Source organism: Blennius ocellaris, assembly GCF_963422515.1.
Source record: "Blennius ocellaris genome assembly, chromosome: 18".
Taxonomy (NCBI): Eukaryota; Metazoa; Chordata; class Actinopteri; order Blenniiformes; family Blenniidae; genus Blennius; species Blennius ocellaris.
This window is the reverse complement of record NC_137667.1, coordinates 12,069,816-12,083,910: the sequence shown is the minus strand read 5'-3', so window position 1 is coordinate 12,083,910 and position 14,095 is coordinate 12,069,816. Positions and strand designations below refer to the sequence as shown.

The following is a 14,095-nucleotide window of genomic DNA, read 5'->3' as shown; positions in this document are numbered from 1 at the left end:
ATGATCAGCTCAGACATCCCTTCATAAAAGTAATGAAATTCTGCTTTGTGTTTAAATATTTTTATTCTCGAGGATGAGAAGCCAAATACAAACTAAAAAAAAGAAGATATAGTAGGTGGTTGCGATAAAGTCAACTGCACTTTGACTTGAGTAAAACAAAACATTATTGCATTGTTAAAGAATATATGGCCAAGATCGCAATTAATTACAAGTGTATTTTCAGTTCTCATTTAGGATTCCTTGATTGCGAAGTTGTTCCTATTGGAATTATAACAAATGTGGTGGTAAGCATGACAAGTGATGGCAGCCACTTTTTGCTTAGTGTACTTCTTAATGATGCTTCATTCCATTCTCTGACTTATCTTCTTGACATCGCTGCCTACGTGTTGCTGTTCCCTGTTTGTACTTGTCATCAACGCTGTCTCACTCCTGGCTCTGCGGCTGCTGCTAATCTCCTTCCTTCCTGCTCTGTGACCGCTGACCTGCAGGAGGCCACGCCCCCTGCTCCACCTGCTGTCACCCCAACTGCGCCCACTGCTGTAGCACCGCCCACCGCTACACAGGATCCCAACTCTCACGCGGTATACATGCGCACAGAGCACACTTTTGTGTGCACGCACGCATGCACGCACACACACACACACACACACACACACACACACACACACACACACACACACACACACTGAACATTTAGGCTTTATTGTCCATATATAGTTTGGTACCAAAAAATGGCAGTGTTCCATGCTGTGATGATGCATTACAGAAAAGAAAAATATATACACTAAAGGTCTGAAAAATAGCTTAACATAGCATACTATAGGTTAAAAAGGGTTTTTACCTAGACTGTTTACTATATCAAAACAAAAATAATAAAAGTAAGTACATCTCCAATTGGTATGTATTCAACTCACTTAGTATGAATACATTTATATTATAATGATAAAGTTATATACCATGAAGTTGTGTTGTTGTTTTTTTTTTATTGAACTGTATTTTGGATACACAAACAATACTGATAATTGTTAGTCTATGTTTCAATATGCTACTTTTTGGAAATAATTAACATATACCTTACCTTAATCAGATTTCTTGTGTAATCCTTTCTTCAATCCACTTTCTGCTTCAATACATTTAAAACCATTGTTTCAGCAGTAGGTTAAGTATTTTGCCATAAAGACCTTAACATTAGTTATGGAGATGAAAAGAATCTATGCGATTTTAGGTTGTAACACATTACCCTGTGTACCCTACATTAATGACACATGCTTGTCTGCCTGACAAGCATGTGTCATGCTATTGCTTTTGCAGTGTGACTTGTCCACAGTTTACAGACTAGAGTTTTGAAACATATTGAATGCAACAGCAAGTGATATATGCTTGAAGAACATTGTGTAGTCTTTTAGTATTTAAATGGGTCATGAGTTGAGCATTAAAACATTTGTGGTTGAATTTAATTAGTATTCAACTCATAAAGAGAAATCTGCAGTACAATAAGCAGATTGCAGATTTTTTTTAACACATGCACACACACGCACACACACACACACACACACACACACACACACACACACACACACACACACACACACACACACACACACACACACACTAAATGACTTCAGATTCTATTCGTGTGACCTCCAACCAAAGACCTGAATGGAGGACCGTCTTCCTATTGTTAGCGTAATGGAAAGACGCAGAGGGGATGAGAGAATGAGTGAAAGCAAGGGAAGAAGAAGAGGAGGATGAAAGAGGACAGACAGCCAAAAAGAAAAGGTGCAGCCATGGAGGAAGGCAGGAAAGAGAGGGGACGGCGCAGGGCTTGCCTTTTGTTGGATTAATGGAAAGATGGAGGAGAGAAAACGGGAGAAGAATGAAAGGAGAGGGGAAGGAAAAGGGCTTCTGAGCAAGTGGCGTCTGCCTTTTGTTAGATGAGGAGAATAAGAAAGAGAAAAGAGGGTGGTTGAGGAGGAGGAGCGGATATGAGGACGAAGCGCGATAAGAGGTGAGTGTCAGCTATAACAAAGCAAGGTCACGGTGTGGGGAATGTCTTCACTTGAAAGGGAACAAGAGTGGATTGGAGATTGAGACACACATACACTCACAGATCCAGGCTCTCTCTCTCACACTCTCTCTCTCTCTCTCTCTCTCTCTCTCTCTCTCTCTCTCTCTCTCTCTCTCTCTCTCTCTCTCTCTCTCTCTCTCTCTCTCTCTCTAACTTTGTGTCTCAAGCTCCTGCTGAAGTTACACCAAAGCAGCTTTATTACTTAGTAGGTGAGACTTGCAGATAGGTGACAGAAGGTTTTGGAGAAAGGAAAAGTGAGAGGGTGGGGTGAGTGGGGATAGCTGTGACGTCAGATATGAGGAAAATGAAGTACGGCATGCAGGTACTCACAGAGGACTGAAAACCACACACGGGAAGGCCTCCAAGCTAAACCTAGACTCGAACCAGGGTCCTTGAGACTCCAGTGAAAAACACTACTCCACTCTGTGTCCTGAAAAGCGAACAAATTATGTGACAAAAGATATGATATGATACATTACAAAAAGAGGAAGAAAAAAGTACAAGGAGAGAATGTTGGGTTGGGACAAAGTGGAAAAATTTTGCTGAGAATGAAAGGAGGGTGTGAATAGAAAAGTTCCAGAAAAGGTAAATAAACAGGAAACATTGTAGAAAATTGTTGGAGGACTCGGAAGGATACAGAAACTGAGGGCGCAGGATGAACACAAGTAAAGGCTGTAAAGTGGCGGTATATTATTAGAGGAATCGACCAAAAAAAGATCAATAGAAGGAAAATATTAATAGGGAAAACACTTTTTTCCCCCATTTACAACATATAAGGAAAAAAGAAGAAAGATGGTATGGTCAAAAAAATTAAAATACTACACGAGCAAGGTGAAAGAAGAGCTGGAATGAGTAGAAGAAGAAAATATGAAGGATTCTAAACAAAACAGGGGGGAAAGAGGATAATACTGTATAAAAGAACTGGGGAGAGGATAACAGGCAAGAAGAGAATAGAATTTAAAAAAATACATGAAAGAGGAGAATAAAAGAGTGGAAAAGAGAAGAAAGTAGCAGATGGGAGGACAAGCTGCGTGAGATGAAACGACAGAATAAATGATGACTTGGACCAGTAAGAAAAGGTATCAGAGGAGGAAAAAAAGCCAGATAGAAGAGTCACTAAAATAAAATGAGGGTTGGTATATTCCAAGAGTGACACCTTGTGGTCTTTGGATGAACTGCATGGTATGAGCAAAGAGGAAAGGGACCCACGGAAAATGGTAAACAGCTGGAGAAAGCAGTTGTGGTATTTGGTCCAGTGAAATGACTGAGATTAAATGAAAGTACATGTAAGAATGAAATATTCAGAAGGATCCACGGATATACATCTTCCCAGCTTGTGTTCACAATTCATAAATTCATGGCAAAGTCTATTTTATTTAATGTACAAATAAACATGCACTTAAATTGCCATCACATAAAATATCACAGTACTTTGCTGCATGTGACACATTTTCCAAAAGGCTTTAAAGACAAACGGGGAGCAGCCTACTAAATTCAAGTTATGCGTTTCAGAGGAACTCAAGACCAACGTTACCCTTTCCTGCCCTGGTCAGGTCAAATTAGTGTGATTTGCAGCTTATGCAAAACAGACACTTATGTGTTAGTATCTGATAAAGGCCCCAGAAACCTCAGAAATTAAAACTACAGATTGAAGTATAAATATTTTTAGTTTGTTAAAGTAGCATGTTTGCTTGTATTGTTTGCATTATTGCATAAAAAAAACCCAAGATGTGTTCTGTTAAAGGGGTTATTCAGATTATAATTGCTTATTTTTTTTATTTATTTGTCAAGTAAGACTTGAAAGGACATATTTTATTGTGTCTTGCAAGAGGCATTTTTTAATTCTTCAGTTTATAATTGTCTATTCATAGAAGAGAAGTATACTTCTAATAATATTACATACTTTATTGAAAACATGCAAAATGTATAAAATAATAATACTTCTGAGAGTGAACTTCAGGTATCATTCCAAGCTCTCGAGATGGGCTCTTGTTTGTCCTTCTTTTTGAAGATTAAAATGTAATCACTCTACTTTAAATGTGCTGTAGAAAAATTCAACTTAACCAGCTTTCTCCATGGGTATCAAATGTAATCACATTACATTGTGTAAAATGACAACCAAAAAAAGGCATTGACTTCATTTTTTCATTGAAAGTAAGTGTCTCTCTCTTAATTTGCCCGCTGTGGGGGGAGACATGACGCAACTCAGAGACACAGATCTGAACCGCAGACGACTGCAATGTTCCGATTAATGAAGCAGTGAAAGTGAGCTGATTGTGAATGAAACGGTGTCAGCATAAAAGCTTTTCTATTCATGAAAACATGCACACTGAAGGCTGTTACCATTATGCAACTAATGAAGCAACAGCCTTTTGCCAACATTAGTCTGAAAACAGCAAAAAAAATTAATAAAAAATATTCCACGGTGCTCATAATGGATTGTCTATAAAAACTGATTCATTAAAAGTCAATATTCTCATGATGCACACTTAAATAAAGGTAAAAGGTTTGGTTGTGCTTGACCCCTTGACTGTGCTTTACTTCTCTGATCCGGCTCAGTCCAATATAAACAAATCGACAGTATAGTAAAAACACCAAAAGCTGAAGCTTTTTATTATTAAAAATAAAAATTCAACACACAAGCTGGGTACTATAGTGATTCACTACGACCATGTCATGCACAAAAGTGGCATCGCTTACTATTTACATCCTGCGCCTGCAAATGATAATTTATTCCTTTTAAATATCTACATAGATGACATTAGACTGCATGTGTTTTAAACCACTATTATCTACGTGTGGCATTATTTGATGAGCAGATGTGATTGACCGAGACTTCAGGTCCCTGCACTTCAGAGGCAGGAGCCCCATTAGTGTGACTGGCATGTGTTCCACCTGAGTGTTAAGGTTTACTGTTGACAAGAGGCACCAAGAGCAGCGTGCTGAGACCCTGTCAGCGTAACTGACGTATTCTGTCCAATCTCCAGGATTTGTGTGCATCAGCTGTAGCCCCGACAGCCCTGGAGAAGGCCTATCAGTTTGGACTCACCAGAAACAGCCACATGAGCTTCGCCTTCGATGACACCAAAGTCAGAGAGAGGTTAGTTTGAGAAAAATACATATTTTATTCTCTTACTCACATTGTTTTGAATGGCTTTACTGAACTGCAAGTGTTGCTTGTGAAGATGTTGACAGTGTTGTTTTCAAGATATGCTAATGCCGGAGGAGTGGCAACAGAAATTCCCACCATCTGTAATTGCACACTGTAATACAGTAGTACTGTAATTATAATGAAAATTAACACCCAAGTCAATGCTGAAGCTGTTGAAGTATATATATGTATACTTAGTGTTTGTGAAAATACAACAATAAAATGTCCATTGATAAAACTGTTTCTAGGAAAATATATACTTGCAGCAAAGCTTACAATTAATACAATGAATCTTTAATATTGAATACATAATATATAAGGATAGAATTCTGTAATAATGTATTAATAACAGATTGTTTTGCAGACAAAGTAAATTAACCTCTGGTACTTATGTTTGTTTGTGGTCACATTGAACCTCATTTATGTTATGTATTGGTTTATTTTGTACACATCATAGAAATCTATAAAGCAAACAGTATGAGATAAAAGTAGTAAAATAGGAATATTTTTGCCTCTGAAATGGTGTGAAATTGGACAAACACAAGAGTTACTGTATGATCCTCCAAAGTTGAAGGTATAGCCCTTCTGCTTGCAGTGTATTCTACAAAGAAAACCCGTGTGCGTGCATGCATGTCCATTAGTCATGGCTGAAAGATCAAAGCAGTTCTCTGTCCCCCTTCTCATCTCTTCCCCCGTCTCGTCTTTTATTATCATAACTACAAACACCTGAAATCTTCCTTTGCCTTCTCGTTACCTTTTAATTCATTCTTGTTTCTATCCCCTGCTGCCAGTGCTTTTAAAAATGTTTATTTGTTTGGCACTTTGCCTTTGTCAGGCTGATATTGGAGTTTGAGCTGAGGACGAGGGAGGAATCCGGTCTTGTTCTCTACATGGCGAGAATCAACCACGCTGACTTTGTTACCATACAGGTAACTATCCCAACTTGCTCAAGGATAAATTAAAATCAGAACCATGAGTTTATTTTATCTTGAACTTTGAACTTTTGACTTTCTCAACTGCTGCAATTCATAGAAAACAGTTTCCCAGAGAATAAGTCCTCGTCTTTTATAACAGCATTTTTTTTCTCCTTTTTTTTTTTTAACTTGAAGTCTAGTTTAGTTACAGTGCTTTATTATTCATCGGCCGTGACATTTCCTATTCATAGTTACTATAACCACTACTATGCTGCTGCCATGGCAGTTTCTAGAACAATACTGCAGCTTGTTTTCCATCACTGTCCATCCCAGACCGCCATTGTAGCTTCAAGCCACCTCTGCCCCTCCTATTCATCACTGCCAGTGTTTTACAGTTAGACAGTAGCTCTGTCTAACCTTTTCGAGCTGTTTTTTTTTTTCACTTTCTACCAAATCAAATTTAAGTGGAGCTGCAAAACACATTTACCTTTCAAATGAAGCTAACACAGCTCTTAAAGTTTCATGTATAGTTCAGATATACATACACAAATTTGCATTCATGAAGTCTCAATTACAATTTAGGATGGTGAACATTTCTTTACAATTTCAGCAATTATTATTGAGCATTTTCCAAACAATGTTGACATTTAAGCTTTTTTGACCATTTTGTCTCTTCTTTAAACAGTTGTGCATGTTTTCCCCTCATTTATTTATTTTAGCATTTTAGCATTTTACCCTATTTATGATGGTTTTACCTATTTTTGCCATTTTTGTTATTTTTTAAAGCCATTTTTAACCAAGAGTTAAGAGTCCTTTTGAAAATGACTGCTGTGTAAATGAACTAAAAATAAGCTCCAATGCTTATGGAAGCTTCAGGGGGCCATTACAGAAAGGCTAAAGAGCCACATTTGGCTATAGAGTTGATTCAATTAAATTATAGATTGATTGAAATGAAACCTGACGTGATCTGTATATTCAACTTCATGAAGTTTTCACCATCTGAAGACAAGGAGAACAACTTTGTTCCCTAAAAGCAGTTCTAAGTCTGTTTAGAATAAACTCTGATGTGATTTGGTTCACCTGAATTGTAGTATAAAGGCATCATGGACCAAACGGCTCTAAATGACTCAGAGGCAGGTCAGAGTGGTCTTCAAACCGCTGTAACTTTTCAGCAGATCCTAACAGATGTTCACTGTAGAGCAATTACGATCTATCATCATCATCATCTCACCTCTCCAACCACTCTGGTGTCATTTTGTAGATCAAGGACGGACAAGTTTGTCTGGGTTATGATCTCGGTCATGGAAACATATCTGGCTGTGTTCCATTCTCCATCAATGATGGCAACTGGCACAAGGTAAAACATTCACACAATTTTTAATTTCTGCACCGTTTGACCCCATCATTCCTCACATGTGTAAATATTTCAATTTCAATATAATTTCTATCAAAGAAAGTATGTCAAACTGAATATGACAATATTTTGGGGAATTTTTATGGATCAGAAATATTTTTTTTTAAACAATTCCTATCCTCAACAAGTTGGGGCTTTGCTTTAAATTTAATTTAAAAAACAAAATAACAATAATGTAGCGAACTCTCATGAACCCATGTCGTGTTCCTAAAAAAACAGAAATAGTGTAAAAGACAATTTAATGTAAAATATTCCATGTGATGGCCGCAACACATCTCAAAAAGGCTGGAGAACAAACACATATCAAAAACACCTTTGGAACATGGGAAGGCATGCAAACAACATTTCAGAGAGGCATGGACGATCACATGTAAAAATGGATAGTGGTTCACCGGTTTGGTACAAACTTTTTCTAAAACAATATGGAAATATTTCCAAAAAATGTTTCTGAAGAGACAATTGAAAAAGACTTATTTCATGATGTATTATATCATGAGAAGATTCAGAGAATCAGAAGGCAACATTAATCTGAAGGCTTATATTGGATGCTTATAGGCACTGTAATAAAATCACTGCAATAAAAGCAATGAAGCTTCTCTCTGCTCGTAGCACAGGAACACTTCCTGCAATCACTGTCAGTAAACACAGGCCACAAACCCAAGTTCCATTTCTATCATGCAAAGTAAAAGCCACACATTACACAAATTGTCTGGGCAAAGACTAATTCAAAATCATGGTCAGATGCTTCAAGCTTTGAAATTCATTTTTTAAGTCATCGAATTCTGCCAACATTTTCCATGAAGAAGTCAAATGTATGAGGCTCAACATCCAGTTTGGTGTTATTATATTGGTGGGAATATATTATGTAACACAATGTCCCAACTTTTGGGGAATTTCTGAGTATTTCAGGTTACTCTTTAGTGCTGTTGTCAGGATTTTGGCATCCAAGACGAGATCCAGTGACTGTTCACACGGTGAAATTATTAATTACGTTTTCCCTCCTTGTCTAGATCCGTGTGAGTCGTAACAAGCAGCGAGGCCTCCTCGTGGTTGACGGGCGATACAGTAAACAGATGATCAGTCCAAAGAAGGTTTTTGCATTGTGATAAATCCAACATGTCCAATACAAGAAGCTACAATCAATTAAAGCCATATATGGTTTCTCGAAGATTTTTACACCAATCAACTTCTTTTCTTTTTTTTACCAGGCGGACTTGTTAGATGTGGTGGGAACATTATTTGTTGGTGGTTTACCTCAAAACTACACGACCAAGAGAATTGGACCGGTAAAAACATGTTTAAAAGTCACACGATTAATATGCTAATGCATGACAATAGTTAAGTACCCTGATTAATAGATAAAAGACCAAACCGTTTATTTCAACTTATATTTGTTTCTAGATTCTCTACAGTATCAACGGATGTATCCGTAACCTAAAAATGGTTGGAGGTCCTGTCAGTGTAAAGTCACCTACTACAGGTATATATATAATGTCAAATCTTACAGACATGATTAAAGTGACCTGTTTTTGTGAGTTTATGTTCTATTTAATGTCACAGCCACATGAGCAACCAACTCATCCTTCTGTTTCTTTCCCCGTCCAGGTCGAGTTGAGTCTGTCACAGAGGACTTCAAGCTGAACATGGCCACGCCGACTTCCAGTCACATGGTTGGAAGATGTTTTGTTGCCACGGAGACTGGCACCTACTTTGACGGCTCAGGTTTTCTGAAAGCAGGTGAGGAAGACCGGCTGAACATTTGGGTTTACTGTCATAAAGTTTTTCACATTTAAATAATTATGTAAAATCCAAATGAGTAGAATAGAAATGTGAATGACAATCTCTTTTCCTGTCTCAGTTGCTTCCTACAGAGTCGGCCTGGATGTGTCTATAGCCTTAGAGTTCCGAACCAGTAAGACCAACGGGGTGCTTTTGGCCATCAGCAACCAGGCCAATGATGGACTCGGTCTCGAGATTGTGGAAGGCAAGGTACGCAACAAAGCTTTAAAGGGCCACTTCTGCGTTCTGGGAGTTAGTCTCATTTTGGCAGCTTAACAAAGAAACAAAAGAAGACGAGCCAAACAGGCTTTACCTTACTTTATCCTGTATTTTCAAAGCTCACTAATTAACATGTCGTTACCTGTTTGTTCACTTCATTCAAAATCTGATCATTTCATTGGCCAGTTTATGTGGGAGTCATGCTTGAGTGGTTTGAGGAAGTACTTAGCAGTCAGCAGAGGATGGTTCTGTTCTGAGCTAAGAAACCGTCCCATATGTTATGTTGTGTGAAGTGGTTTTTACTCACTGTTAAAATTATTATTGAACAGATTAAACAGAGGGACTGTTATATTGATAATTTTTGAAAAAGTACAGCCCAGCGAAATTTTAGATGATTCATTACCAACATATTTCCAAATACATGTTTATGTACTTTTGTAACTACTATCTAAAATTCAATGAAACTAATGAATCTATTTGGATTTCGTGGGTGATTCTAACACAGGTCACTCCTGATGTTCTCAAAGCCAATCAGCATTCCTCAGCATATATGTTCATTACCTTCTATATATGTCTGCCAATGAACTGTGTAGAACTTACCTTTTCAAATGACTACACATTCACAAACAGATTGCCAGAAGCTGTGAGAGAAATGTGCACATTTCTGAATGCACAAACACTGTGTTCTGCCCCCCAGCTGCTTTTCCATGTTGATAATGGAGCCGGGCGATTCACTGCCGAGCACGTGCCTGAAGGGGAGGGCTTCTGTGACGGGCAGTGGCACTCCGTCACTGCCAACAAGCTTCGCCACAGGGCGGAGCTGTCAGTCGATGGGAAGCAGAGCCAAGCGGAGAGTCCCAACGCACGCTCCAACACCTGCGACACCAACGACCCCATCTACGTCGGAGGATATCCTGGTATGAAAACCCTCGGGCACACATACTTAAAAAAAAAAAAAAAAAAAGAGTACTTCAACACAGACACGAAAGTGAAACATCTTCTTTCGGTCTCAGATGGAGTTCGTCAGGCGGCTCTTTCCACCAGCTCTTCCTTCAGAGGTTGTATGAAGAACCTGAAGATCACCAAGGCTGCCAAGACCATGGATGTGCAGTTCAACAAGGCTCTAGAGATTAAGGGCGTTCAGCCTCTCTCCTGCCCTGCTGTCGCTGCATAACTCGTCATGTGTCATCTCCCATCAGTACCACAAGGATTTACGTCCGTCTTTAACATTGTGGCATTTAATGCATACCAAATATGATCGCAACAGTTTAATTGCAATGGTCAGATTATGTCAAATAATCCCAGTTTAACTTCCTGCAAACAAGACATTTGGTGTGCAGGCTTGTGTTTGGGTGTATGGAAACATGTTAATGCAATCTTTAAATAGCCTCCTTAGAGTCTATGAGAGGCTATTTGATTATAAATCTGTCAAGACTTGTGATTGATGGCATTGTTCTCCAACTCCAAACTAACATACCTCATTGCCTGATAAATGCTGTCCCCAATTTTGGATTTTAGATAGCAGCAATATCCACAATTTGGAAAGTTCTGAAGTCTTTTTCTTTCATTCAATTATCTACACATCACAACCAAAAGACTCCTAATCCAAAATATAACTAAAATCAAAATGTCGCTACAATATACAGTAAATCTGCCATGGTCACACAGTGAGTTCTCACTTTTGTTTTTAGTTTGTCCACCAGTGTGTGTTAATACCATGCATTACAGGTATATGCGTGGCTACAGGTGCTAACAGTATTTCAGGGCATGAGTGATGAGTGAACATTAAATTGACTTTTCTTGTTCCTCTTGAAGAGGTAAATGTGTGATTTTTCTCCAACTGGTAAAATAGAGATTATTTCACCAGTGTAACACAAACATCTGTGAAATGTTTCTGATTATAGCTGCAATTTTTCCTCTATAAATGTCCTTCATAAACCTTGTTTCCTGAAAATGGGTTGATAATAGTCACACCAATTCTTCACAATGTTGGCTTTTGCCCTTAAACTGATTGTTGACACAGAAATGGGTGTCATGTAGTCATTGTGTTTTTAACGTCATGTCACTCAGACGTGTATGAAGCTGGGCTTCTCTGCAGCACAGTCTTGGGGAGCAGAAATGAACATTCAATTGTACTTATTGGTTATTTCATCAACACTGAAAAACACATTGGAAAACATCAGTCATGCCATAGGAACTTCATCTGTATATCACATTCACCAACCTGAATGATGCTTTTAACGGACATAATGAGGTTGTTTTGAGTCGGGTGTAAAATGAATGTAACATTCCACAATTATTTGGGGAAATTTGCTGCAGCTGCAGTTTGTGTCATTCGTCATTAAAGTCAGGAGGTCAAACAGAAGGCACAAGGTTTCTGCAGGACATGGACATTTTTGTTCTGCATGGTGTGACTGACAATCGTGAAGCAGTTTATTAAAATATACTATTGACAGCATCGCAGACTCTGTCCTGTCCTTTTTTAAGCTGCGGAAGCAATTATTTAAAATTAACGTGGGACTGATGTGTTTTGAAGAATCAATAACATGAGACTGCTATTTTACTATACATGTCATCACTCAGAACATGAAAATCCCAAAAGCCTGAACCAGGAATACTCACTGTGTGAGGCAAGAATACTAACAACTATAATCTCTGTGTTGGATCTAATAGGTTATATTTTTACTCTCAATACAACAAAACATGAGCATTGCATTTGTTCGCTTGCTGCTGGGTAATATATAAAGCTCTATCATCTGTCTCAACTAATTGTTTAGTGAAATAACCAGTGTGTCTGTCTCACCAAGACATCCATTTAAAATGGATGCATCATCCATCCATCTTCTCTACCACTCCATTCTGTCAAGGGATGAACACTCATGCAAATAACTGTGAATCATTATTGAAACGTTTTGTATCCATAAACCAAAAGAAAAGTTACAGTTTCCTGTACTTCCATTTCAAATCCACTAGAGGGCAATGTTCATTCATTAAGGGAAAGACGTACCCACTGCAAGTGAAGCCAAAGTTGAACAAAAAATACCAAACCTCTTTTATTTTATTGTGCATTCATCTTTTATTTTCATCTTTACATAATGTGAAGCATGGTTAGAAGTCAGCCCACTAAATCTCATTGTGGCTGCCTGATGTGGAATGTTTTGAAGATAGAGAAAAGCCTAACATCTTATCCACTCAAACTAATACACCTGGTTTTGTAAAGCCATTAGCTTCCTCCTCCTTATGACAAAATCTCACCTCTGAGTGTCCACAATGTCTGTTTCAGGAGAAATTATATCCTTATTTCAGCTGTGGGTTACACAAAAAAGTATTGAGCCGATTAGTTTCAAACTTATTTCATCCAGATCACACACCTCCTCTCATTCTGGTGAGATTTTTTAAAATGCTGTAGAAATGTGTTCAACAAGCAGGTAAGAAGAATTCAATATCTAAATATAAACAAAAAAATCACATTGTGGATTAGGATTAATTATGATCATTTTTTTTACACATATATTATGATGGATTTGCTCTTATTTTGTGTAGCAAACATTTTAGTTGAGTGGTGCATTTATACAGCTGGAAACCTGGAATGATATAATTTGGGATAGTCCCATTTCCTACTTGGGAGTGTCCACATTAAAACAAGAAACAATGTTTGTTTTTGTTTTTTTTAAGTCATGAACAACTGCAGATAAACAAAATGAACACAGTAATCATCACTCATGTAAGCCAACACATGGATGTAATGGCGCATGTAAAGTCAATGTCATCATTAGGCGTAATTTCTACACAGAGAAATACTGCAGTTTTTTGTTTTTTTTTGGGGGGGGGGGTTGTAGCCAGCCAACTACACGGGCAGTTAAAGTGAAAATAAACTCCATTAACTGCAGTAAACTGTTTATCACAGAGTGTATCATTAAGAAATACCATGTTTCATACTGATGCACAAATGACAGAGCTCAGATGCATTTTTCCCACACAGAAGTGGAACTTTCCCTCGTCGCTAGTGACTCATGAATGCACTGATTTCAGTGTTTGTTATGACAAATGTAGTCTTGTGATTGTGTTGAAGTGAAATGTGCGCACGCACAGTAACACATTAAACAAGTAGTGGACATGCAGAGGGATCATTTGTGTCATACAATAGTTAGTTGATCTGAAATTTCCTTTTCCTAAAAATCTATTGTACTATATTACCTGTCCTATCAGTAAATCAGGCAGTGTGGCATCAGTTCAAGTGCAGATGTTTACTGTAAATCCCTCCTGTGTGCTTCTTTCCCATATACCATTCTAGTGAGTGACGTGAGATAAAACAGCTAGCTACAGCATTAATCTAAGTCTCATTTCGACATCAGTCAAAGGCATTCAAGCATTCCATGTTTATATCACTGAAAGTAAAGCAATAGCCTCCTCAGCTACCATATTAACATGAGTGTAGAAGGTAGAGAAAGAGAAACATCTGAACCTGGTCTTGTTGGGTGCAGGCGTTTTGAGTAGAAACCCCCGAAGAAGAGTAGCGTTGTTCTCTACACTGTGACAGCACTGTCCTG

At 38.1% G+C, this 14,095-nt stretch overlaps 1 protein-coding gene across 6 annotated transcripts in view; it reads left to right on the top strand.

Annotated features, from left to right (window-relative positions):
• The window catches only part of lama2 (laminin, alpha 2), a 188,298-nt gene extending 176,295 nt beyond the window's left edge, over positions 1-12,003 (top strand). For 5 of the 6 annotated variants that reach the window (XM_080513776.1, XM_080513775.1, XM_080513772.1 and 2 more), the window contains 11 exons: positions 489-581; positions 5,056-5,168; positions 6,055-6,148; positions 7,395-7,490; positions 8,558-8,638; positions 8,756-8,833; positions 8,949-9,027; positions 9,153-9,284; positions 9,406-9,536; positions 10,243-10,462; positions 10,559-12,003. In XM_080513776.1, the coding sequence (XP_080369902.1) occupies positions 489-581; positions 5,056-5,168; positions 6,055-6,148; positions 7,395-7,490; positions 8,558-8,638; positions 8,756-8,833; positions 8,949-9,027; positions 9,153-9,284; positions 9,406-9,536; positions 10,243-10,462; positions 10,559-10,719 (1,278 nt within the window). In that variant the 3' untranslated portion in view covers positions 10,720-12,003. The remainder of the gene's footprint in view (positions 1-488; positions 582-5,055; positions 5,169-6,054; positions 6,149-7,394; positions 7,491-8,557; positions 8,639-8,755; positions 8,834-8,948; positions 9,028-9,152; positions 9,285-9,405; positions 9,537-10,242; positions 10,463-10,558) is intronic. The other variant, XM_080513773.1, reaches the window with a different exon arrangement.
• Positions 12,004-14,095: the final 2,092 nt, after the last annotated feature.